Source organism: Xenopus laevis, chromosome 7S (genome assembly GCF_017654675.1).
Source record: "Xenopus laevis strain J_2021 chromosome 7S, Xenopus_laevis_v10.1, whole genome shotgun sequence".
NCBI classification, from domain to species: domain Eukaryota; kingdom Metazoa; phylum Chordata; class Amphibia; order Anura; family Pipidae; genus Xenopus; species Xenopus laevis.
Genome location: NC_054384.1, coordinates 4,392,761 through 4,420,685, shown reverse-complemented (window position 1 = coordinate 4,420,685; position 27,925 = coordinate 4,392,761). Strand labels below are relative to the sequence as shown.

Genomic DNA, 27,925 nt, shown 5'->3' with positions numbered 1-27,925 from the left:
TATATTTCTATATATATATTTCTTTATATATATATATTTATATTTACCAGAAATTGGTGTGTTATTTCATTCATTGTCGTGAACCCCCCTCCCTCCAGCAAATGCCCCCACGTATAGAGGCAGTTGGGTATGCGAGGGGGACATGGGAAGGAGAGATTTTTTGGAAACACAACAGTAAAGACAGGAACAGAGTGAGAAGACAGAATGACCCACATGGGTAACACTGCATTGGCTTCTTGTTTGTGCAGTGCAGGGTCCCAGCCTCTAGTATATTGTATCAGTCAGTCTGTGACGTTTCTGCTTGTGCAGGAGGAGAATATATAGAAGCTGATCTCCAGTAATGGGGAAACCTACTGGGTGTGAGACTGTGAAAGAGACGGAGAGAAAGGTTGCAGCCTCTCAGGGGTTAGATGTGTGAAGATGGGCACTCGAGACACAGTCACACAGAGACAGCAGGAATGAGACACTGATGTTTTTTTCCCCTGAGAAATGATGATGATGATGATGTTGTTGGTGGCGGTGGCATCCATAATGACACAGGAGAATGCTACAATGAGCCAATGCCACACTCACACACACCGCATAGAAGTTCACACACTCAAAGTAAAGAAATAAAATAGTTGATCAGGTAGGACTTAATTTAGAAAAGTATCAAGATGTTGGTATCACCCTGCACCCACAGAAGAGGTATGTTTGACAGTGAAGCTCACAAAGTGACTGGAGATGACCATTGGGTGATGAGATGTTGCAGACACCGCAAGAAAACTCATGGTTTGGTGCACAGCTCACATGAGAGATGATTTGCAGCGATGTGATGCTCTACAGTGAGGTGATTGGCTGTCAGGAAACTCATGGGCCACACAGATAGTAGAGTATGAAGGTGGCACACACCCCACAGAAAGGAGTGGCACACACCCCACAGAAGATAAGCTGTGCTCTCCCCCACAGAACTGATCTTCAGCGACTAACACTCATCCTATGGAGAGATGTGTGGCGCATCCCCAATGGAAACATTCTGAAATCACACATAGGCAAAAAAGTACACAGATGGCTTGATGTGAAGAAAGATCATTCATGGGTCTAATCAACCCGATTCCTCATTTGGTTCCCTTCGTTCTGATACCGACTCTTTCTGTGCTGATACCAAGCCACGAGACTGCAGGGACTATAAGAGAAATAGGGAAGACACGTGAGTGCGGAGCAAAAATAAAAGAACATAGAAGACCAGTGGAAAGGAGAAAAGGCCGTGCAGGGGAATCAGAAAGGCCAATAAAAGATGGTGGATCCGTGTGGAGGAAGGGAGAAAAGGGCTGACTAGTGCAATGAAATAGGTGGAAAGAGAATAAAGAGGAAAATAGTAATTAATTGGACACAACTATTTAATTTGAAGTTTACCCCAATCAAGGGAGTGGTGCCTGAGATACATCGTGACCAATTGCAAAGTAATAAAAAGTATCTCAGGGCTGTGTTATTACTTTGCAATAAAGAGGAAAATGAAAAGAAGAAAGCAAGAAGTAGAACAAAGGGGACACTAATGATGGGCACAGGCTCGGATTTTGGCAAGGCCCCTGCTTAGGACGGCAATGTTTCAGGAGTGGGATGCCCCCTACTCGCCCACTCTGGTGCAGCTCCTGTTTTTTAGGTAGAGGGGGATGGGTCACTCGGTTGGACATGTTAACCAACCAGGGGGCATGATCATGGTCTGGTCTAGGGGTGCACTGATTTGAAATCCGGTGCTTGATGGGCAGAATGAAAGGCAAGAATCGTGTTACACAGGGGCAGCAGATCCAGGGCTATTGAGAAGGCCTAGAAGTGTAGACTGCCTGGCATTGCCCTGAAACATCACTGTTTATAAGGCAGGACAAGTTCAATGGAGTTTTTACCAGTTACTTCTGCTCACCCCACAGCCAGTGTGATACTACTGCAATTCTGTACCATTGTGGTACCTACCAATATACCATCTGCTGCCAGTAATACAGTGTTGCAGTACCCAGACCTCCCTGAGACACTTGCTCATATTTAACTTCTGCCCTCTGTTCTCTTCCGCTACTGTAACTTCATTTATAGTATTGTATAGTATTTATTGTAGCTTTACTAAAGGGGAACTATCGCGAAAATGAAAATTGAATATAAGCCTCCTCATACTGAAGTAAGAAACTTTCTAAATACAATCAATTAAAAATTCTGAAATCAAGTTTATGTTGCCTATCCCTCTCTCAGCATCGGTTTCTCTTCATTCTGTCTTCTTGCAGCAGTTGGTTGTGAGATTAATGATCCAATAAATCTCCTTTTTGCCTAGAAGATGTATTAGAGCTCACGCTGAAGCTTATATAAAATTTCATTTTCGCGATAGTTCTCCTTTAATTGTGACATGTCCATACCTCCATTGGGTTAACAGTTACGGTCATGGCCGAGTCTTCCCAGAAGGTATCTCTCTGAGTCGCTGCCTCCAGCTCTGGCTCCTCTACTCCATCTCTCTGCCGTACGCTGTGTATCCGTGACAAGCCCAGAGTGACAATCAGTGCCAGGAATCCAATACAAACAATGATTATCACCATGGCCACTCCTGGGAAGACTACAGAGAAGACAACATGAGTGTGGGGGAGTGCGTGACATTTAGGACACAGTTTATCTCCGTTTCTCTGCACTTACCAGAACTGGGGTTGGTATTGACCAGCGTGTGACCTGATAACTCAGCAGGGGCCTGGTGTGCACTATGGACAAATTGCTGAGCGGAGAGGACGTGATTGGGGGACCCAGCGTGTATTCCATGTAAGACATCAACCTGACAGATCAAGAGAAATGTTCATTGGGTTGGTGACACTACATTTAGTTGGGGCAGAGAAACAGTTTAATTAAAGATACAGCGCAGGTTGTGACACCATCATACACAACACAAGATTATTCAGTCTTGTTCACTCATGTATTATAAGAGATCATGTTCCCCCTACTGTAAATGATAAGGATAGACGTCACTGAGGGGTTGTTCTGTGACCATATAAAGACACAAGGCTGCAGGCTGAGTTATACAGGGAACTCTGAGTATCGCTCATGTATTATAAGGGATAATGTACCCCCTACTGTAAATGATAAGGATATTAGAAGTCACTGAGGGGTTGTTCTGTGACCATATAAAGACACAAGGCTGCAGGCTGAGTTATACAGGGAACTCTGAGTATCACTCATGTATTATAAGGGATAATGTACCCCCTACTGTAAATGATAAGGATATTAGAAGTCACTGAGGGGTTGTTCTGTGACCATATAAAGACACAAGGCTGCAGGCTGAGTTATACAGGGAACTCTGAGTATCACTCATGTATTATAAGGGATAATGTACCCCCTACTGTAAATGATAAGGATATTAGAAGTCACTGAGGGGTTGTTCTGTGACCATATAAAGGCACAAGACTGCAGGCTGAGTTATAGAGGGAACTCTGAGTATCACTCATGTATAATAAGGGATAATGTAACCATATATGTACATTTATAAATATATTTATATTTTCCTCTATTATTTTAGCAACAGTGCTGTGTATAGTTATCAGAACACACCTCTGTGTATAGCTGGTTGCTGATATACCTCCCGTTCATTTCGCTGCAGGACACATGGAATTTGCGGGCATATAAAGCTGCTCTGGCCACTGTTCTGTAAGTCAAGCTGCGCAAGATGTCCTCATACACGGCCACACTCTGCACCCCTGTAGGACAGAGCGACAATATGGAATTATGACACCGCTCATCAGTTATGTGATGAAAGCTCACAATTTGCACCACAAACCCACAGCAGCCAAGCAAACAGCAGATAGCATTTACTGGCCGCCTGTTTAACTACAAACATGTGACATATTTGGTAGATATTGGTATGTATACCTGGTGCAATTGCAATTTTTATTGACATATCCAATCATCATCCTAACTATCATGATTCCTTATACCTGTGATCTTTAGGCTCCTGGAACTGTTCTCCATCTCAAGGCCACGCTGCCATGTAGAAGAGACATCCACAGAGAGACTTTCATACTCCATGTTCAGGTCCTCTCCTACTACACCAACCTCACATTTTTCTAACGAGCACTCTATCCCATCAGAAGACTGCATATCTAAGAGATACAGAGCGACAGTCTAAGGGGCAAATTCACTAAGATGCGAAGTTGCGCCAGGCGCAACTTCGCCGCACTTCGCCAGGCGTAGTTTCACCAGCGGTTCGCAAATTCACTAAAATCCGAAGTTGCGCACAGGGGTAGCGTAAGGTTGCGGAGTTGCGCTAGCGTTGTTTCGCTATATAAAGCGAAGTTGCGCTAGCGAAGGCTAATTTGCATACGGCACGAAATTCAAATTTCAATGGAGGAACACGTATCTGCACTACAAATGCCTAGAAAACCTTCAAATCTGCAAATAAAATTTTTATTTTGCCCTACACATGTGCCCACTGTCTAGGTAAGTTGCCACGAGTCAGGAAATGTAGGGGGTAGAAAGGGGAGCCCCAAAAATTTTTCGATCTTTTTCAGCCTATCACCCGTCATGTAGAAAACACGCCAGCGTTTTTTGGGACTTAGAAAAAATTTTGACTTTTTTTGAAACAATCCCTATCTACTCTATTGCGCTTCGCCAGGTCTGAGGTGGCGAAGGAAGTCTAGCGTAAAAGGTAGCGTTCGCTACACTGCGCAAGTAAGTGAATTTTTGCGTAGTTTTGTCGCTAGCGAAGATTCGCCTGGCGTAAGATTGCGAAGTAACACTAGCGAAACTACGCCAGCGTTCATTAGTGAATTTGCGCAGTAGCGAAAATGGCCAACGCTAGCGAATTAACGCTAGCGTTCGGCGCTTCGCGCTTTAGTGAATTTGCCCCTAAAAGAGAAGTCCCTAGAGAAGTAAAGGCAAATGGAATAAGAGGTGGGAGAGGGGTCCTTACCAGCCCTTGGAGCTCTCTCTTGCTTGTTTGAGCTGATAGGATGAGAAACAGAGCAGGTAATCTTCAAGTCTGGGAATAAAGGGACACCCAATGGCCCCTGAAAGTCAGAAATGGGGTGCGCAGAGCGAGGTGCCCCAGAAAGTTGAACCTGAGGTGCATCTGGCTGCAGAACTACAAGGTATCCCTCCAAATCTGGCACTGTGAGACAGCCTTCATCACTGGGACACCTAGAAACAACTCCAAACCTTACTTTACATATGGACATTTCAGCAGAATCTACATAAATTGCATTGTGTCCCCTGCAATTTGTCACTTTCAGCTGACCTGCACTTTAAAGCCACGTGATTTAAAGGTTTTAGATTCCATACTCACTTGACTATAGTCTGCAGTTTGAGAGGTCTCACTCCCGGGGTGGGAAACTGTAAGGAGTTGAGGTACTCCACATGCTGTAGAGCACGGCTAAATGATTGAGCATCGTCCCCTTCCAGGGACAGCTGGGACTGGGCTGGGTTGACATGAACCTACAAAGAAACCAATAAAAGAAGAACCCATGTAAGATATTGCACGGAGGGCAGCTTTCTAATCCAAACTTCTAAACTGAGGCCTGTTGGGCTTAATAAAGTCGTTTGCACATGGATAGGAAACTGGCTACATTATCGGGTACAGAGGGTGGTTATTAATGGGACTTTCTCTACTTGGAGTAAGGTTCTTAGTGGGGTCCCTCAGGGCTCGGTATTGGGTTTCTCCATTTTATTTAACTTGTTCATTAATGACTTAGGGGAGGGTATTGTAAGTAATGTATCAGTGTTTGCAGATGAGACAAAACTATCAGCCCAATTAATTCCATCCAGGATGTGGCACTTGCAACAGGATCTTGACAAACTGGCAATCTGGGCAGCTAAGTGGCAAATGAGATTCAATGTTGATAAATGTAAAGTCCTGCACCTGGGGTGTAAAAATATCCACTTATACCCTTAATGGGACTGCACTAGGCAAATCCATAATGGAGACGGAGCTTGGAGTCCTTGTAGATAATAAACTTGTCTGTAGCAAGCAATGCCAGTCAGCAGCATCAAGGGCAAATAAGGTCTTGAGTTGTATTAAATGGGGCAGAGATTCACGGGAGGAGGGGGTCATTTTTCCACTGTATAGAGCACTTGTAAGGCCCCATCTACAATATGCCGTACAGTTTTGGTCTCCATCACTCAAACAGGACATTATTGTATTAGAGAGAAGGGCAACTAAGCTGGTAAAGGGAAAATCTTAGCTATGAGGAAAGACTGGCCAAATTGGGGATGTTCACACTGGAGAGGAGGAGCTTAAGGGGTGATATGATAACTATGTATAAATATATAAGGGGATCATATAATATTCTCTCTAATACTTTATTTACCAGTAGGTCTTTCCAGCTGACACAGTGTCTCCCTGAATCAGTGGTACTGGCTGATACATTAGATAGGTACAAGGAAGGGTTGGATGCTTTATTCACCAGTAGCTCCTCCCAGCAGACAGGAGGGAGCCAATGAGATTAGAGGAGGGAAAGGGGTGTTACAGGGAGAGCTGGGAAGTGAATCAGTGGTACAGGCTGATACATTAGATAGGTACAAGGAAGGGTCGGATGCTTTATTCACCAGTAGCTCCTCCCAGCAGACAGGAGGGAGCCAATGAGATTAGAGGAGGGAAAGGGGTGTTACAGGGAGAGCTGGGAAGTGAATCAGTGGTACAGGCTGATACATTAGATAGGTACAAGGAAGGGTCGGATGCTTGATTCACCAGTAGCTCCTCCCAGCAGACAGGAGGGAGCCAATGAGATTAGAGGAGGGAAAGGGGTGTTACAGGGAGAGCTGGGAAGTGAATCAGTGGTACAGGCTGATACATTAGATAGGTACAAGGAAGGGTCGGATGCTTTATTCACCAGTAGCTCCTCCCAGCAGACAGGAGGGAGCCAATGAGATTAGAGGAGGGAAAGGGGTGTTACAGGGAGAGCTGGGAAGTGAATCAGTGGTACAGGCTGATACATTAGATAGGTATAAGAAGGGGTTGGATGGTGTTTAGCAAGTGAGGGAATACAGGGATATGGGAGATAGCTCATAGTACAAGTTGCTCCAGGGACCAGTCCCATTGCCATTTTGGAGTCAGGAAGGAATTTTTCTCCTACTGAAGCAAAATGGAGAGACTTTAGAGGGTTTTTCACCTTCCTCTGGATCAACTGGCAGTTAGACAGGTTATATTTAGACTAAAAAGGTTGAACTTGATGGAAGTGTGTCTTTTTTCAACCTAACTTACTATGTGGCACAGATCTGAATAAAGAGACTAGAGCAGCATGGTACTTTTTTATATTGGTGCCTAATATATGTTTACCAATGGGTTTGATGTTGCAGCAAAGAAGCGGGACAGCTCCCTGTACTCACTGACCATGTAATTTCCATTTCCAGGTCACAGCCAGTGCCTACAGGGGAGCTGAAGATTTCAGGAGCCATTGCAAAAATTAGAACCATGTAAAGCAAGGTGGCAGATGTGAGACACTGGTTGAGCTTTTACCTTCATTCCTTTCCCCAGGTTGTCAAAATCTGTAAACTGCAATCCCTCCTTACAGGAATACAGGCACTCGATCACCTCCCTGGAATCCACAGGCCCCAGTCTCAGAGTAAGGCCCGACATGTAGCCCCGCAAGAAGCGTCCTGGAACTGTGCCTGGTGACGAGGTGCAATCAAAATTAGAGGGTCAGGAAGGTCAATGCTGGCAAGGTTTATGGGAGAGAACTGTACAGTGTAATACAAATGGAATTACTAAAGATTTACTCCATATACAGTGCCCGTATAAAGGATCAATGCACCAGGCCAGATAATTACTCTCACAATTCTGCCTGCACTAAACAAGAATATAAAACAAACTGCTGGTTGGTTGCTATGGGTTACAGGATGGGGTAACCTTGAAATAATCTCCTTATTATCTTCTCCTCCAAAGGTGTATATAACCTAATAATGACTGGGATGTGTTCTGCAAAACAGGCTGCTGTAAATTGCAACAGACTGGCACTTTATATTGGACCCATGTGGGGCTGTTTGGACCTTATCAAAATACCTGTTATCAAATTCAGTCCACGGATGAGACCTCTTTTGGCAGCTTTAGGGGTTTCATAAGTGAAAAAAATGATTCCCAGGACTGTAAACCAGAGCAACCAATCAGATCTTTTTTTTACTGCTGATTGGTTGGGTTGGGGAAAGCTTTGTCCCTTTTACAAAATATTTTTTTTTTTATTTGCCTCATAAAAGAAAACATAATTCAAAGCAATTTTGCAATGTACATTCATGACAAGTTTTCTATTTTTTTCAAGTTTGTATAAGTATTGTTATTGAAAGCAGTGTCTGTCCCTTTCTATTCCCTGCACTGCTGGCTCAGACTGGTGATAGAATGTAGGACAAGACAACTGATTAACAGACCTGACTTTGCTGCTGGGCAACTAAGACTTTGGCAACATTAAAACAGTAACAAGCAGGCGTTAAGCAAATACTACTTTCAATAGCAATTGTTTTTAAAAATACCTTTCATAGCACTAACAATTTTAAATACATATACAGGCACGGCTGTATTTAGGTCCGATGGCGCCCTATCGCCGATGCGGGGTAGGGAGGCTTTTAAAAAAAATAAATAAATAGGCACAGGCCCTCGGGGGCCTATATATAAATACGGCCCTGTGTACAGGTATGGGATCCGTTATCCGGAAACCTGTTATCCAGAAAACCTGTCTCCCATAGACTCCATTATATAGTGAATAAAGTACCCCCTCTTGTAAAATATAAGGATATTATAAGTTACCGAGGAGTTTCATGACCATATAAAAGTATGAGGCCGAAGGCCAATGGGTAACTTCTAATATCCTCATATTTTGCAACTGGGGGTACTTTATTTATTATAATACACAAGTTTCAGTGAGTCATGTGACAGAAATGACATCAGAACTCATAAACTCTTTATAAGGATATCATTTACAAGTTAATTATGGCTCTTGTGTATTATAATGAAATAATCCACATTTTTGAAAATGATTTCCTTTTTCTTAATAATAAAACAGTAGCTTGTACTTGGCTTTTTTTAAAAAATTTTTTTATATAAAATCGGACTTTTAAAAAAATCACTAATTTTTCAGAATTTATTAAACCCTGAGGATGCTGGTGGCATGTAAGTGAGAGGTGAGCAGGGGCAGAGTGGAATATGGCAGGTTACCTGTCACTCTTGTCGTCTCGTTGTCATCTACTTTAATGGATACTTTCTCTTCTGTTACAGATCAAAAATAAAACTGTTATAATGGTTCTCATTTCCCCATTGTTACTCTATTCGTTCCCTCCCATCCAGCCTCACCTTCCCAGCACCCCCCTATCATGAGCCGAGCCTGGCGCCTGGGTGGGGGAAGGGCTCCGTTGTCGTGGATGAGCGCAGGGTCGTAGGTCACGCCATCCACATACAAAGAGACCGTCGGGAACTCCAGACTGAGAGCGTAATGGTGCCATTCTACATCACACACCTGAGGGAATGAGCGGTTAATGGAGAGACGTCATTTTTAGGGAGGAAAATAAATACTTCTTGTAAGGACATTACATTTCATCATCTCCTACAACTCACAAACCCCAAGGGAAATACTTGGAATTGCCTCAATAGGTTCAACATTTTCCTTCAAAGGGATGGTTTACCTTTAAGTTAATTTAGTTAGTATGTTGTAGAATGGCCAATTGTAAGTAACTTTTCAATTGGCCTTCATTATTAATTTTGTATTATTATTATATTATTTTGTTTTTTACTGATTTGTCTTTTTCTTCTGACTCTTTCCAGCTTTCAAATAGGGGTCACCGAACCCATCTAAAAAACAATGCTCTGTAAGGCTATGGACACACATACGCAGTTCATGCCACAGTTTTTTTAGAAAGCTGTCCGCTGCGTAAATACGGCTTTTTTAAAAGCCGCGGTGAAAATTATGTGTTTAACCGTATGTGTGTCCATATAATGTATAAATGTACAAATGTATAGTTATTGCTACTTTTTATTACTCATCTTTCTAATCTTACCTCTCCTATTCATATTCCAGTCTCTTATTCAAATCAGTGCATAGTTGCTAGGGGAATTTGGATCCTAGCAACCAGACAGCTGAAATTGCAAACTGGAGAGCTGCTGAATAAAAAGCTAAATAACTCAAAAACCACAAATAATAAAAAATTAAAACCAATTACAAATCTCAGAATACCACTTTCTACATCATACTAACAGTTCGTTTAAAGGTGAACAACCCCTTTAAATGACCCTTCTAAGGTCTATAGCCCACAAGGAACTGGCAACCAAAAGCACCGCAAATAGGAAAGGCTATGGCTTCCACTCTCATTGCTAAATATCACATGTATCACCAGCCAGCATGTACATGGAATGTAACCCTTTAGATATAGAGAGATCTTGTAATATGTCGTATGAGTCAAGAACTACTGTATGATTTCTGTCCACCCAACATTACACATTGTTTTCTGGTACAGGTATGGGAACTGTTATCCAGAATCCTCGGAACCTGTGGTTTTCCCGATAACGGATCTTTCCATAATTTGGATCTTCATACCTGAAGTCTACTAGAAAATCATATAAACATCATATAAACCCAATAGGCTGGTTTTGCTTCCAATAAGGATTAATTATATCTTAGTTGGGATCAAGTACAAGCTACTGTTTTATTATTACACAGAAAAAGGAAATCATTTTTAAAAATCTAAATTATTTGATTATAATGGAGTCTATGGGAGACGGCCTTTTCATAATTCTGAACTTTCTGGATATTGGGCTTCCAGATAACAGATCCCATACCTGTATAAGGGTAGGACTCCACAAGCGATTTTGTCTCGATCCGACGCGCTGCGACAAAACGCATGCGACAAAAATAAGGTAAGAGATAGAATTGTCGCATGGTGTCGCATCGTTGATCCGACGCTGCGACACCATGCGACAATTATATCTCTTACCCTATTTTTGTCGCATCCGTTTTGCCGCAGTGCGTTGGATGGCGACAAAATAGTTTGTGGAGTCCTACCCCTTTTTGTATCCATTTAATCACACCGTATATTTCTCAATTCTAGGCATAGTAAAAAGCACCAACTTACCTGCTCCAGTTTCCAAAGGAACTTAACGGGACGGGCACTTTCCAGTAGAGACCAATAGAGAAAGGAGATCCGGCAGCCATGTACTGCCAGAGTATAATGAGAGAAGCTCCCGTCTCCTGAGAAACCCACGAGTGTATGGGGTCATTTAAGGGGTTTAGTGATATGGTAATTCGGGGAGATGTAAATTTAATCACAAGAGAAAAAGAATATCGATAGTATTGGGAGTTGAAAGGAGGAAATAGGGGGTGAAATAAACCAATGAGGTGTAAGTGAGAGAAAGGGGTAGATAAAGTGAGCACAGAACACATGGAATGGATGAAGACCAAGAGAAAGAAAGTAGTTCAGATAGAGTGAGACAATGAGAGACAGAAAAGACAGTAAGATTTATAGGCAGGGTTATCCATACTATAACACCCATCAACCCCAGCGACTTGGCTGGCAGTGCCCATTCCATCTTCCTTATCACTTTATGCACTAGTATTACTTAAAGGAAAAGAAAAGATACAGAGGCAGTTTATTGCCAATAGATTAGCTGCAATAGTGCAAGCTAGAATGCTATATTTATTCTGTAGAATGTTTTACCATACCTGAGTAAAAAGCTCTAGAAGCTCTCTGTTTGTTTAGGATAGCAGCTGCCATATTAGCTTGTTGTGATATCACTTCCTGCCTGAGTCTCTCCCTGCTCACTCATAGCCCTGGGCTCAGATTACAGCAGAGAAGGGAGGGAGAGAGGAGCAAACTGAGCATGCTCAAGCCCTAGCCCTGGAGGTTTAAGCTGAAAACAGGAAGTCTGATACAGAAGCCCATGAGTACACAATAGAAGGAAAGAAATGTGCTGTTTCTTTTGACAGAGGACTCAGAGCAGCATTACTTTAAGGTTTACTGGTGTATTTATATAGACCTTTCTGATAAAGCTTACTTAGTTTTCATCTTTCCTTTAGAAATAACTTTCTAAATACAATCAATTAAATATTCTGCATCAATTCTGAAATAATCAAGTTTATCTTCACTATTCCTCTCTCAGCATCTGTTTCTCTTCATTCTCTCTTCATGCAGCAGTTGGGTGTCAGACAGTTAGATCCAATATATCTTATAGGGGGGGCTCCTTTTGCCTAAAAGATGTATTAGAGCTCAATCTATTAAAATCACCAGACATCAGGGTATATTTATCAAAGAGTGAAGTCTGACATCGCCACAGTCCACTAGAGTGAAATTCCGCCTCTCTCCATTCATTTCTATGGGATTTTTAAAATAGTATTTATCAATGGATGAAAGTGAAGGTTCATCCTTTGATAAATACGCCTTTCAAAATCCCATTGAAATGAAAGGAGAGAGGCGAAATTTCACTCTAGTGGCAATCTCTACCTTCACTCTTTGATAAATATACCCCATCATGTCTCTCTACATGCAGGATATGTGCAAAAGGCAGTTATTTTGTTAGATTTTGTTTGCCCTGGAATCAGTTATTTGAGTGAGCTCTAATACATCTGCTAGGAAAGGAGCCCCCCTATAAGATATATTGGATCTAACTGTCAGTGAATATCTGACACCCAACTGCTGCATGAAGAGAGAATGAAGAGAAATAGATGCTGAGAGAGGAATAGTAAAGATAAACTTGATTATTTCAGAAATAATGCAGAATATTTAATTGATTGTATTTAGAAAGTTTCTTATTTCAGTATGAGGAAGCTTATATTAAATTTTAATTTTCGCAATAATTCCCCTTTAAGTCGAAGCTAATCATACATTTTTCACTCAAAAAAGTTCCTTGCCCCCTTATATCAGTGCACTAGTCCAGAATCCCAGGCCACTCACCATTCTGCACTGTGTTACACAGAAGCACCTCTTCTTCTTTCCCTGAACGTCCCCCGCTCCTGCCGCCATGTTTCAGCCAGAACGAGAGTGTGAGGTGGTCTGCAGTTCTGCCCCCTGCTGGTAGGTGACCAGGGGCAACTTCAACAGATTGGGATCCATTAAACCAAAAGACAAGGCTGCTGTCTTGTGTATCCTGTACAGGGAGACTGTGAGTCCAATTATGAAGAGGGCTGGAGAATGGCAAAAGTTCCACGTCCCCTGGGGCTGCTCCTGTGTGGGACAAAATGAAGGTGCAATTTGCATCACTTGGTACTAGTTTGGTGGTAGTTTAGACATTAGATATTTGTGGATTTGTTCCCATTAGGGATGCACTGAATCCAGGATTCGGTTCGGGATTCGGCCAGGATTCTGCCTTTTTCAGCAGGATTCGGATTCGGCATATGTAAATGTAGGGTCGGGGTGGGCAATCGCATGACTTTATGTCACAAAAAAAGGAAGTAAAAGATGTTTTCTCCTTCCCATCCCTAATTTGCATATGCTAATTAGGATTCAGTTCAGTATTCGGCCAAATCTTTAGCGAAGGATTAGGGGGTTTGGCCGAATCCAAAATAGTAGATTCGGTGCATCTAGTTCCCATGGATCTGACATATTCTGTTCACCTCATGTCTTAGTTGGATAGCACTGGGTAAGAGAATGGAGATTCAGAAACTCAACACGAAGAAACGTACCACAAAGCTTGCGCAGGGCCTTCTCTGAGTAATTGTCACGGTCACAGCCCTTGGCAATGTGGCTTGTCTGGATTTCCACAGTGGCCTGGATGTTCCCCATTGGCTCATCGCAGGTCTCCAAATGAATGTTGGGAAACAAGGCCAAGCTGCCGGAACCAGGCACGTACTCGATGCGTTTGTTCCAGCCTATCAGAGAGGGAGAATATCATGCAGAAAATGTGATGAATATGTGGATACATTGGCAAACACATTCTGTACAACATACTAAAATTCACACTTGCCCTTTAAATGTAACATTTTGATATGTACAATATCGTAAAGAAGAAAAGGATATTTCTTTTTCACTTTTTAAGATGCAACCATACGTTTAAAGGATAAGTAAACCTTTAATGTAAGTGAATGTAAAATGAACGAGGGGGCTATTCTAAGTACTTTTGTCATTTACATGAATTCATTATTTTTTTTTAATTACAGATTTTAAGGGATACATGTACTGTTAATATGAATGAATTTTGTTACAACAGCACCACCTGCTGGTCATTTTACCACCAGTCTGACCAGTAAGTAGTCAAGGAAGTTGTCAGGAGAAAGAAAGGGGCTGCTCTGCTTAGGAATAAAATTAGAAATCTTTCTTAAATCTTTCCTATTCAGAAGAACATCCGAGCAGCCTCTTTCTTTCTCCTGACAACTTCCTTGACTACTTGCTGGTCAGACTGGTGGGGAACTGACCAGCAGGTGGCACTGTTGTAACAAAAGTCATTCATATTAACAGCACATATACAGTATCCCTTAATATCTTGGAATCAAAACAAAATAAATAATGAATGTAAATGACAAAAGTGCTTAGAATAGCACATTCATCCATTTTAGATTCACTTGTTATAAAGGTTTCTTTATCCTTTAAAAATGATGGGTTAGCATCCCTGACTGTAGACAAAATAAAGGAACATGGGACAATACATGCTAGGAAGGAACAAGGCTTAGAGCCACATTTATTTCTGAAAAAGATGTGCACAATATGTCGGGGTAACAACCCTGTCTCTACTGTTACCTTTCCAACTGGGTTTGCACGTTGGTTTGACTTGGATTTCAACTTCTGCATCCTCAGCAGCTCTCTTCTTCCCACAGTCGTACGCCGTGACTGTAAACCGGATCAACTTCTCGCCACTCGCTTGCAAAGGCTGAGTGTTCTTTATATAGCCTGCACCACAAGGAATAGATAGGGGTATAATATATACAATAAGTGGTACAACATTACAAGCTGCAGGCACCTGGGGTTACTCACCATCATTGTCAATGGTGAAGGGCACATTGGGAGTGAGTATCTGGTAGAAGCAGACCTGACTGTACTGGGGGGAACAGTCCTGGTCCCAAGCTTGCACCCGTAGAACTCTTTCGTACATCCGCCCCTCGGTGACTGAGGCTCTGAAAACACGTTCTCTAAACACTGGGGCAAATTCATTGACATCATTCACACGCACGTGAACTGTGGCCCTACATAGGAAAGAACGGGAGAGAAAGATGCAGCCACTCTTGCAACATATAGATGTAAATGGATCTAAATGGCGTTGACCAGCTGCTATAAATGAGGGGCCTTGACGTGGCACATGAGCTTACATATTGGCCACAGTGTGATACTATTTTGTAATAATTATTTTTAAAGGCAAACTGACGCTGGAATTTTTTCTTTCTTTTTGTGTACAAATATTGGCTTTGTATTGTTCATAACAGCTGGTCAACTCCAGAATGTGGGTCAGACCGAGCGCTGGCCATTTATTTTCTTTTTTGTTACTCATCTTTCTATTCAGGCCTATCCTATTCATATTCCAGACTCTCATTCAATTCAGTGCATGGTTGCTAGGGGAATTTGGGCCCTAGCAAACAAACTGTTGAAACTGCAAACTGGAGAGCTGCTAAATAAAGAGCTAAATAATTAAAAAACATGAATAATAAAAAATGAAAACCAAATGCAAATTGTCTCAGAATATCATTCAACATCATACTAAGGGTAAATTTAGTAAGTAAGGATGCACCGAATCCAGCATTCGGCCATTTTCAGCAGGATTTGGCCGAATCCTTGTGCCTGGGCAAACCGAATCTGATCCTAGAATGTTTTCTTTTATTAGACAAATATTTATTTTGGGGGTTAACTTGCCCTTTAAGGTGATACCTTGAGCTGTATGGGGTTACAAGGGTGGAAATACCCGGGGTGCAGGGGGTGTGGATGCGTCCGGAGGGGGGGCAGTAACTACTTGTTTCATTACTCTGAGGTTACTAAGATTTGTACTTGGCAACTGCTGAGGGCACCATAGAGTGTTTAAATTCTTCAAATCAGTGACATAACTAGATATTACGGGGCCCCGCAAAATATCTACAGGTTGAACTGTTTTACCAATATTTATTGAAATTGTATATGAATTAAGGTTTCGTTGGGCCCCTGTGTCTCTTGGGTCCCCCTGCAGCCGCAGGGTCTGCTTCCACTGTAGTCACACCCCTGCTCCAAATACTGACACATATAACAGACAAATATGTGGCTTTTTACCAAAGTAAATAAAACGTGGAAGCGAGCCTTTTCGACTACATTAAATCATATTGATTTTTCTCGCTCTCTAAGGTTTCTATAAATAACTGAGCCACCGATGATTCCCAACAACTGCTTTCAGCTCGTACTCAATTTCCAAGCAGGTATTTATGTTCCTAATCCAAAGACAGTTAACCGTGTACAGGCTGTGTTATACAGAATATTGGCAATAGCCAAAATATAAATGGGTTATCTGGGGTGTAACTACAGAGGAAGCAGACCGAGGTGGGATTTTGGTAGAATAGGTCAAATTACCAATGTTTTGGGGCCCTGAATTGAATTTGCTGTGGGGCTCATTGTCATCTAGTTACGCCACTGTGGGTTATAGACCAAAATAATTAACCTGTGTCTCCGCGCTTGTTTTATTTAAAGGATAAGTAAACCTTTAAAATAAGTGAATGTAAAACTGATGAGGGGGCTATTCTAAGCACTTTTGTAATTTACATTTATTATTTATTTTTAATTCCAAGATATTAAGGGATACATGTGCTGTTAATATGAATGAATTTAGTTACAACAGCACCACCTGCTGGTCAGTTTCCCACCAGTCTGACCAGCAAGTAGTCAAGGAAGTTGTTAGGAGAAAGAAAGATCAGCCTCTTTCTTTCTCCTGACAACTTCCTTGACTACTTGGTGGTCAGACTGGTGGGAAAATGACCAGCAGGTGGCACTGTTGTAACACAATTTATTCATATTAACAGCACACACATCCTTTAATATCTTGGAATTAAAAACAATTAATAAATAATGAATGTACATTGCAGAAGTGCTAAGAATAGCCCCCTCATTCATTTTACATTCACTTATTTTAAAGGTTTACTTATCCTTTAACTGTGCTGCCTGTCCTATCTTTATCTGGCATAGCCATCTGTACTGATCTGCCAGTGTTATTTATCTGGGACAGCCACCCTGCTGCCAACCTGCTGTTTTCCTGCTCTTCTTTATGATTTTGTTCTTAGTTTTAGAAATTATGCATTCTAATCCAGCCTTCAACACAAGGTTTTTGGGAATGTGTTAATTTCGGGAAGCATGACATTTTACTGTGTTGCTATGGTAACCATTTACAATGCTTCATCTGCCCTGTGGTTATTTAACACCATAAAAATAGTATTTAATATATTTATATTTGCACATCTCTTTTTCAGTCCACAAAAGTGTGACGACATGCTAAATATACTGCACCATATTTGCTATTTTTGCCTGCCTTGCTTTTTCTCATAGTCTTGGGCACCAGAGACAGACAATTTGGATGTTTTTTTATCCAGAAAAGGTGTCAAACATAAATGGAAAATGGAGCCTGCAATGTATTATATATTGTGTCACAGCACTGAAAGAAATGGCAATCCCGCATTGCTCCACTTTATAATGCAGCATTTTAGGTTATACATGTATGGGACCTGTTATCCAGAATGCTCGGGACCTGGGGTTTAACGGAAAACAGATCTTTCCGCAATTTGGATCTTCATACCTTAAGTCTACTAGAAAAACATGTAAACATTAAATAAACGTAATTAATTATATCTTAGTTTGGATCAAGCTACTGTTTTATTATTACAGAGAAAATGGAAATAATTTTAAAAAAATGTGTATTATTTCATCATAATGAAGTCTATGACAATTCCTTACTTTGGAGCTTTCTGTTTAACAGATTTCTGGATAACAGATCCCATACCTGTGCTATCTACTATCTTCATACCTTAAGTCCACTAGAAAATCATGTAAACATTAAATAAACCCAATAGGCTGGTTCTGCTTCCAATAAGGATTCATTATATCTTAAAAGCTACTGTTTTATTATTACACAGAAAAAGAAAATCAGCTTTTTAAAATTGGGATTATTTGGATAAAACGGGAGACGACCTTTCTGTTTTCGGGATAATGAATTCCATACCAGTACTAAAATATTCACTCACTTGTGAGATTTTTTGCTGTTCACCCCATCGGGCCCCTCTCCACAGTCGTGCGCTTGGATGGTGAAGGTGTGCTCCCTCTGGGCCTCACAGTCTACAGGGCCCTTGGCTCTTATCAGCCCTTCTCCCGTTGTCCGATCCAGAACCACAGCTTCAAAGGGGGAACCAGAGCCATGGATCCGGAAGCCACAAATCTCACCTGTGTCAAACACACAAATATATTGTACAGACACCTACTAGGTTATACACTTGCTCAGTGTTATCTGCTGCTCAGTGTGCCGTGGTATCTAGGTTACAAGGAAGGGGGTTCATCTTCGGGGGATCACCCTGTGACCCACCAGTTGTGGCTGAACCACAACACAGGCTGGATATTTATGCACAGGCGCAGATAAACAAATGTTACAAACAGCAAAAATATGTCATTTGGACTGTTAACAATGACAGGTATCCTTATGTGTCATCAACCCCTACTGTCCTTAATTTTCTATGTTCCACATGTTCCCAAGAGCGGTGCTGTCACGAGGCAAGTTCCAAACCCACCTCAGGCAGCAGCAGCCAAGTTACCATTGGGAGGAATAAGCTGCTCCTAGGGCCAAATTTCTTATTTTCTAAAATTCTGATTGCTCTCTTTGCACTAGCCATGGGGTTCCCCTCAACCCGCTTGGAAAGGAAAGCATTGGGCGCAGGGGTGGGACACATTCAAAAGGCCTCCCCAGGGCAGCAAGGGCCCCAGAAAGCCCCTGCATGTTCCTAATGTTGAAGCCTCCTTTTCCTCTGTCATTTATCAGTATCATCTTCATTAACCTGTGCAACTTTACTCCCACCATGTGCCCTGTGATAGCCTCTCACTTTCTGCTCCTTTGCTACCTCCTCCTCTAAATCTTGGGGCAATTCTGGGGCTGCTTCTGCCCCCCTCCTTCTCTCCTGCTCTGTGCTTAAAAATTAGCATCAGAGAGGGTCAAAGGGGGGCAGCATCGTTATTACAATGAGTTCAATAGCGTTCTTTGCACTAGCAGAGCCAAATTTCCAGGTTAAAACCCAGAAATTTGAGTTACAAGAGGCGCCCCTTGCAACTGGACACTCACTGCCGCCTGAGGCAAGGTTATCACCCTACCTCGTGGCAGGAGCGGCCCTGTCTATATCACCTGCTCCTGTGCCACCCACTTAGATTTGCCCCCCTTTTGGCCTGGTTTTGGCGATTGGCCAATTGCTGCATCAATCATAGAGAATCCTTCAAAAAAAAAAAAAAAAAGGCCTGTCAGGGTCAAAACCAACAGGTGCCAACCCTACACCCACTCCCTCCACATCCATTGCCAATGTGCTGCCTCCTACATACCACCCTAAATGGCCATGCACACCCCCCAACCCATTACCTGCATATCTCAGTGGAGCATCCTTGTCCAGAGCAAACAGGGGAGGGTTGAGCAGTACAGTGTGGTCATTCTCCATGATTATCCCTTGGTACTGAGCTTCTATCCATGGCTTGTGTTTGTTAGCTGCATGGGAAAATAAGTAAGTAAGTAAGTAAGTTAGCATCAGTGTTGCCCATGTTAAAATACACAAGGCCCAATGGCTAATAGCAGCTTGCAAATCAGCCCCAGGTATTTAATTGCATTTGATAGACCAGCTAGCAGATTCCATTAATATAATTTTTTCAACAGCTTTGAATCAGTGACATACAGTAACTAGATATTACTGGAGGAGCAAAAGATAAAGGGGGTCCATGAGGCCTTAATTCATATACAATTTGAATAACTATTGGTAAAACTGGCCAACCTCTAGACATTTTAGTGGCCTGAAAAGTAATTTGCTGTTATAAATTGGCCAATTCTGAGCTATTTTTCAGTTGGTTTTCATAAATCATGTTTTTTTATAGCTGTTTTCTTCTTCTGACTCTTTCCAGCTTCCAAATGGGGGTCACTGACCCCCATCTTGAAAACAAATGCTCTGTAAGGCTACAAATGTATTGCTATTGCTACTTTTTATTATTCAACTTTCTATTCAGTCCCTCTCCTATTCATATTCCAGTCTCTTATTCAAATCAGTGCATGGTTGCTAGGGGAATTTGGACCCTAGCTACCAGATGGCTGAAATTGCAAACTGGAGAGCTGCTGAATACAAAGCTAATTAAAAAAATATCAAATTGTCTCAGAATATCCAATTCTAAAAGTTAATTTAAAGGTGAACAACCCACTTAACCCACTGCCATTTTAAGTGCTCAAGTCCGTCCCTCTGACTCCAGAGGCTCTGTGCTCACACACAAACCTGGCCACATACATGCTAGGTTGCATCAGCCAATGATTGGACAGAAGGGAGGCTTCTCCCTCACACACTTCTTCCTGTTTCCTGTCAGGTGATCTGTGAGGGTGCATAGAGATCATCACAAAATGGTGGCCAAAGGGAACAGAGGTAAAAACCAATATTTATTGTTAAACACCAATAGGATTCTTCAATAGGTCACATACTAGGATATAAATGATCAGTTGGCTTTTTCTCCAGTCCAAAACATAAACTTCTCTTATCATTGTATGAGAACACCCAGCACTCATCTTGTCATCTGCCCTGCTCTCTGTCATATGTGAAGCCACTGCCAGCAGATGGGCATTTTCAAAATGGATTCCATTCCTTCACGCCTGCTGCTCATCTCCTGCTCCAACACTAAGGCAAACACAGGGCTGGGGCGCAACAGGGAGTGAAAACGCCATGGGTACACCTGAAGGGCAGGGATTTAACCCCCATCCCTGAACATTAATTCAGGGTTACTATTCAGATCTGGTTGCCTTTTAGTAGTATGTGTGTGAACAGGGCCAGGCCAAGGTATTTTGGCACCCTAGATAAGGGCTTCAATCAGTGCCCCCCTACCTGGTCTTGCATTACCATTTCTCACCTTACCATTCATATTGCCCCATGTACCTGTGCCAGCACCTATATTGCCCCCATTTGTATCTGTGCCAACTGCAGTCAATCCCTCAGATGGCCCCCAAGCCCCCAATCTGTATCTGTGCCAGCATAAGCCAAAACATCCATCATATTGTTACCCCCAATCTGTACCTATGCAAGTGGCAGCCAAAAAAAGCCATCATATTGCCTCTAATTTGTACCTGTGGCAGCGGCCTAAAACACCTGCCAAGGCTGGGGCCGTATTACAAATTTACCGGCAATGCAGTTGCCGGTAATTTGTAATACCCTTTAAAAAAAGCCTCGGCCTGCCCCCAATTTTGCAGTGTTCTTGACATCGGGTTGATGTTGCTCCGCCCCCTTTCGCGGCACGCTGCATAGCCCAGCCCACTTTTGTGTCATGACCGCCCCCTTTTTGTGCCCGCCCCCCACCGGCCGGTAATTTTTTACAGTAAAGGTGGCAACCCTAGTGGCAGCTGGAGCCAGGGTCAGACTGGGGGCCCACCGGGACTGCTGTCCAGGGCCCCCCTCCGGCTCCCCCGCCCGCTACTGTGACGCACAGAGCACATGCATGAAGATTCTTTTAGAATCCAGATATCGGGAGAGGGGGTCTGGCTCGGCAGGGGCCCATGAGGGTCGGGGCCCACCAGGTTTTTTCCCGGTGTCCCGCCCGGCTAGTCCGACCCTGGCTGGAGCCAAAAAATCATCATATTGCCTCTAATTTGTACCTGTGCCAGCAGGAGCCAAAAATCCATCATATTGTCCCAAAATATCTGTGTACCTGTGCCCCTTGTAGCTGAGCCAGCAGCAACCAATCCTTCATATTGCCCCAACCTGTACCTGTGCCCGCAGCAGCCAAAAAATCCACACTATTGCATGTACTTGTGCCAGGAGGAGACACAAATCCATCATATTGCCCCTAAATATGTAGCAGCAGCAGCCAAGAGGGAGGTGGGGAGTGCTTATACCTGCAGTACGAATCACTGGCAAGAGGGGGTTGGAAAAGGAGGTTTATAAAATTGAAAAGCTATAAAAGGCCAAGCAAACCAAGGTTTAAAAAAAAATTCCCCTTAAATGTGTTCCCCCCATGATTGCACCCTAGGCGGGCGCCTACTCTACCTGCCCCTAGTTGCGGCCCTGTGTGTGTGAAAGCCGCTCATTTCACCTGGGGAACAGTCAGCAATGGAAAACTGCTGACTGGTTGCTATGGGTTACTAAATACAAAGTCACTCATCAGTCACACTTGCTAAAAACAGAACCTGCAGACATATAATATTTTATATTTCACTCGAGGAACATTCATTACAGACAGACTGAGAACACAGGATCAGTATAATGACTTAAAGGGGAGTGAGCAGAGAGAGAGAGAAAAATAAAGACAGATGCTCGTTCTCTGGCCAGAGACACGGGGAGGCGACTGAGATTGACTGTTTGTTTGTTCTGCACCATCTACAGGACTTTAATACTGGGGATTCCATTTATGCTATGCAAATAATGATCAATCAGTGAATCAAATACCTGTGTAAAGCCTTCATGTGAAAAAGAGTGACACAGTAATGGGTTCCGTTATCCGGAAACCTGTTATCCAGACAGCAGACAGCATTTCATTTTAAAAATTATTTCCCTTTCTCTGTAATAATAAAACAGTAGCTTGTACTTGATCCCAACTAAGATATAATTAATCCTTATTGGAAGCAAAACCAGCCTATTGGCTTTATTTAATGTTTAAATGATTTTCTAGGGATACCTTCCCTAAAACATGTTTTGTTTTTTTCAAAACGCATCAGTTCTACTTCTACAGCAGAACTCTACACTGAAATCAGTTTTTCAATAAAGCAAACTGAATTTTTTTATATTTAATTCTGAAATCTGACATGGGGCCAGACATATTGTCTGTTTGCCAGCTGCCCCCAGTCATGTGACTTTTGCTCTGATAAACTTCAGTCACTCTTTACTGCTGTACTGCAAGTTGGAGTGATATCAGCTCCCTCCCTCCAGCAGCTTAACAACAGAACAATGGGAAGGTAACCAGATATCAGCTCCCTAACACAAGATAACAGCTCTTAGATACATATGAGAACAGCACTCAATAGTAAAATCCAGGTCCCACTGCGACTCCTCCACTTACATTGAGTAGTAGAAAAAACAGCCTCCTTGAAAGCAGTTGTATCCTGAAGTGCTGGCTCTTTGCACAGGATTAGGCAAAATGACCTGACATGTACCTGACAGAATCCCTTTAAGGAATGAATATCCAAATTACAGAAAGATCCATTATCCAGAAATCCCCAGGTCTCGAGTATTCTGTTTACAGGTCCCATACCTGTAGTGCTCTTTTGAGTATCAACGAAAGGGCCACAAGTTCTGCTCTAAGAATGTAACTATTTTACTGCCGCCCTCTTGTCCTACTTTTCCATTTTGCTTTAAAAAAAGCCTGATCTCCCCCTGCTCTTCCTAAATGCCTGTTATCCAGCCAAGACATTCCCCCCTTCACATTCACAAGGGTTTGTTTGCCTTTAAGTGAACTTTTAAATATGATGTAGAGAGGGATTTTCTCAGACAATTTGCAATTGTTTTTTTATTTTTCATTATTTGTAGTTTTTAAGTTATTTAGCTATTTTTTCAGCAGGAGTCCACTTTGTAGTTTCAGCAATGTCTTTGCTAGGGTCCAAATTACCCTAGCAACCATGCACTGAATAAGAGACTGGAATATGAATAGGAGAGGCCCGAATAGAAATATGAGTAATAAAAAGTAACAATAACAATACATTTGTAGCCTTACAGAACATTTGTTTTTTTAGATGGGATCAGTGACCCCCATTTGAAAGCTGAAAGAGTCAGAAAAAAAACAAATAATTAAAAAAGCTATACAAAACAAATAATGAAGACCAACTGAAAAGTTGCTTAGAATTGGCCATTCTATGACATGCTAAAAATCAGTTACATACAAGGGACCCAGCCTACACCCCCCCCAGTATCCCTCCTGCCGGCTCATCTTCTAGAGACTCTAGAGGGATATGGAACGGTTGTTTCTCTGTACGAACACAGTTCTGAATGTCCCCTGTCAATATAGGACAAATCTTCTATAAGCAGGACTGGCAAATACCAGTCATCCTTCATATTAAATGTATATGTGCATTCAGCCATTCCAACCCTGTCTCCAAGACAGCAGGATCAAAATGGAATATTTACAGAAAAGCAAACAATAATTCACATCATTCAGCCTTGTGCCTTTATATGGTCACATAATCACCTCAGTGACTTAGTGACTTCTAATATCCTTATCATTTACAGTAGGGGGTACATTATCCCTTATAATACATGAGTGATGCTCAGAGTTCCCTGTATAACTCAGCCTGCAGCCTTGTGCCTTTATATGGTCACAGAACAACCCCTCAGTGACTTCTAATATCCTTATCATTTACAGTAGGGTGTACATTATCCCTTATAATACATGAGTGATACTCAGAGTTCCCTGTATAACTCAGCCTGCAGCCTTGTGCCTTTATATGGTCACAGAACAACCCCTCAGTGACTTCTAATATCCTTATCATTTACAGTAGGGGGTACATTATCCCTTATAATACATGAGTGATACTCAGAGTTCCCTGTATAACTCAGCCTGCAGCCTTGTGTCTTTATATGGTCACAGAACAACCCCTCAGTGACTTCTAATATCCTTATCATTTACAGTAGGGGGTACATTATCCCTTATAATACATGAGTGATACTCAGAGTTCCCTGTATAACTCAGCCTGCAGCCTTGTGCTTTTATATGGTCACAGAACAACCCCTCAGTGACTTCTAATATCCTTATCATTTACAGTAGGGGGTACATTATCCCTTATAATACATGAGTGATACTCAGAGTTCCCTGTATAACTCAGCCTGCAGCCTTGTGCCTTTATATGGTCACAGAACAACCCCTCAGTGACTTCTAATATCCTTATCATTTACAGTAGGGGGTACATTATCCCTTATAATACATGAATGATACTCAGAGTTCCCTGTATAACTCAGCCTGCAGCCTTGTGCCTTTATATGGTCACAGAACAACCCCTCAGTGACTTCTAATATCCTTATCATTTACAGTAGGGGGTACATTATCCCTTATAATACATGAGTGATACTCAGAGTTCCCTGTATAACTCAGCCTGCAGCCTTGTGCCTTTATATGGTCACAGAACAACCCCTCAGTGACTTCTAATATCCTTATCATTTACAGTAGGGGGTACATTATCCCTTATAATACATGAGTGATACTCAGAGTTCCCTGTATAACTCAGCCTGCAGCCTTGTGCCTTTATATGGTCACAGAACAACCCCTCAGTGACTTCTAATATCCTTATCATTTACAGTAGGGGGTACATTATCCCTTATAATACATGAGTGATACTCAGAGTTCCCTGTATAACTCAGCCTGCAGCCTTGTGCCTTTATATGGTCACAGAACAACCCCTCAGTGACTTCTAATATCCTTATCATTTACAGTAGGGGGTACATTATCCCTTATAATACATGAGTGATACTCAGAGTTCCCTGTATAACTCAGCCTGCAGCCTTGTGCCTTTATTTGTTTAACACCCCCCACTGAATATAATTGCTTAATTATTACCCAGGGATGTTGGTAGTTTTCTGTGCTGACTAATAAGCATCCTGACAAATGTCTTACTCCCTTAGTTTAGGGAGAGGGGCCCTAAAATGATATTGTTTCAGAGCCTGAACCTTCTAGTGACAGACTGATGACTTACCTTTGTTGGAGGCAGCGCAGTGTAGCAGAGCGCTGATGAGAAGCACAGGCAGGGGGAGGCCTCGGTGCAGCATCTTTATCTTACTCCCTGGAGCACAAGCAGCCTCGGGTTTCACTGATCTGTCTCGGGGTATCTACATGCAGCAGTGCTGTAATAAAAGCAGGAGGTCTCATCATGTGCCACACACAGTGCACTCTATTTGCACCCCATCTGTCTCTTACAAGATGCAGAACCCAATACTGCCATGGCCTGTAACATTCATCTTCAGCCTGGTGCTCTCCAGCTCTTACTGAACTACATTTCCTACATCTCAAAAACGCTCAGCAACAGCTAGACAGCTCCTGGTTGCAAATCACTGTGATCCCCATTGTGTTTCACTGAGAAGTGGTTTGAGGTCACTCAAGAGCTTCTGCAGCAGCTGAGATATTACACAAACTGTGATACAGGCTGCCACTGTCATATATGCGCTTAGAGTGGGGTTTAGATTAGGATTACCCTCCATACCTCTGCCAAATGGAGTCTCTCTGTCTCACCGTTCTGTCTCTCAGTCACATTGTGCTGTTGTGTCTCTCTTCAGACTGGACTGTCTGTCCACTTTACTATCTCTCTGTCACATTGTGCTGTCTGTCAGACTGGGTTGTTTCTGTTTCCTACTAGCATGTCCTTCAGACTGTGCTGTCTCTATTGGACTGTGCTGTCTGTCTTTATACTTAAAACTGTCTCTCTGTAATAGTGCACTGTCTCTCAATCCATACAAATGCACTGCTGTCTCTGTTCTACTGTGTTGTGGCAGGCACCCCATGAGCATTAAGATGCCTTAAACTACAACTCCCAAAATCGAGGCTGCTGGAAGTTGTAGTTCCGCATTATCTGGAAGGCCGCAGTCTGCACTGCAGTCTTATCCTCTATCCCCCAAGGCTCTCACTTATACGGTGTTATAATGCATTGCTGGGTGGCCTGTCTCTGTGCAGTCTCTTTAGTTTATAATTATAGTACAGAGTGCAGCCTTTAGGTTCTTCTCAGATACAGTATATTCAGCCTTTGCTATGCTGCGGTCTCATTTCCCACATCCACCCTGTGCTGTCTCTCTGCTGTGTATCAGTACAACATGGATTTTCTGAGCATCACTGGCCATGGCTTAATGCAGGGGTGCCCAAACTATAGAAGAAGAGCTAGTGGTAGACCTTGAGCTGGTGATCGGTCAATCCCAGCGTCACCCCCAAACAGCTCCACTAAGTAACCCTTCTGCCATCTCCCAAGCATATTGTTAAAAATTAATTCATAATAGGTGCTCTACAGTTACATATAGAATATTCTCTTTTCTCATAGTGTAATGCAATATTTATATACTCCATGGCAGCATAAGGGTTGAGGTGACAGACCCATAAAATCTAGACCCAACATCAGTAATACGCAGATTTTATGTCTCCCTGTGCCCAAGGCTTATTGTGCCATCTCTCTGTCCGTGGTTTAATGTGCTAACTCCCTGCAAGTGCCAATAGTTTGATGTGTCAAGTACTCTAAACTGCTCAAGACATAATGTGCCATCTCCTTCTCAATTCCCAAAGCTTAAAGTGCCACCTACCTTCAGCTGCCTATGGTTTAATGTGTCATCTCCTTCCCACTATCCACGGCTTAAGGTGCCAACTACCTTCAACTGCCTATGGCTTAATGTGCCATTGCCCTACAAATGCCCATTGCTTCATATATCATCTACCTGTAAGTGTCAGTTAACCCTCACTTGGATTATACGATGCAGTCTCTCTCTCTCTCTCTCTCTCTCTGACTCTCTCTCTCTTTTTGGCAGGGCTCTGTCTCTCCTTACACCTCCCTCTGTGCTGGGTGTTGCTGTTACAGATCACTCTCTGTCAGTCTCCTGTTCCCTCTTTAGATCAGATGCTCACAATCTGTCTCCTGCTCCGTGCCCAGAGGATGCTCTGTTGTGGGAGATGCTCCGTGCCCAAAGGATGCTCTGCTGGGTGGGATGCTCTGCGACCAGACGATGCTCTGCTGCTGTTTGAGATGCTGTGCAGTGCCCGCTGCTCTTCTGCTGGAGATGTTGTGCAGTGGGAGATGCTCTGCTGTGCTCTGCTTGTGGGGTGCTCTCTGCCCCCAAATGTTAGCTTTAGTAAGAGAGATCCTGCAGTCTGGGGGGAACCTTTCACCCCAGTTCTGTGTATGTAAAAGCAGTGCTGTGCT

The 27,925-nt window shown here is 42.6% G+C and overlaps 1 protein-coding gene across 1 annotated transcript; it reads right to left on the bottom strand.

Moving 5' to 3' along the window:
* Nucleotides 1–27,901, bottom strand: clstn3.S (calsyntenin 3 S homeolog). The gene is given in 19 exon segments (NM_001092682.1): nucleotides 1–1,165; nucleotides 2,382–2,575; nucleotides 2,653–2,785; nucleotides 3,556–3,701; nucleotides 3,939–4,103; nucleotides 4,913–5,139; nucleotides 5,285–5,433; nucleotides 7,454–7,605; nucleotides 9,140–9,190; nucleotides 9,275–9,437; nucleotides 11,047–11,162; nucleotides 12,862–13,131; nucleotides 13,590–13,775; nucleotides 14,641–14,790; nucleotides 14,875–15,083; nucleotides 18,084–18,279; nucleotides 19,454–19,576; nucleotides 25,727–25,874; nucleotides 27,631–27,901. Coding segments are annotated over 18 exon segments (2,784 nt in total). The 5' UTR covers nucleotides 25,800–25,874; nucleotides 27,631–27,901; the 3' UTR covers nucleotides 1–1,084.
* Nucleotides 27,902–27,925: the final 24 nt, after the last annotated feature.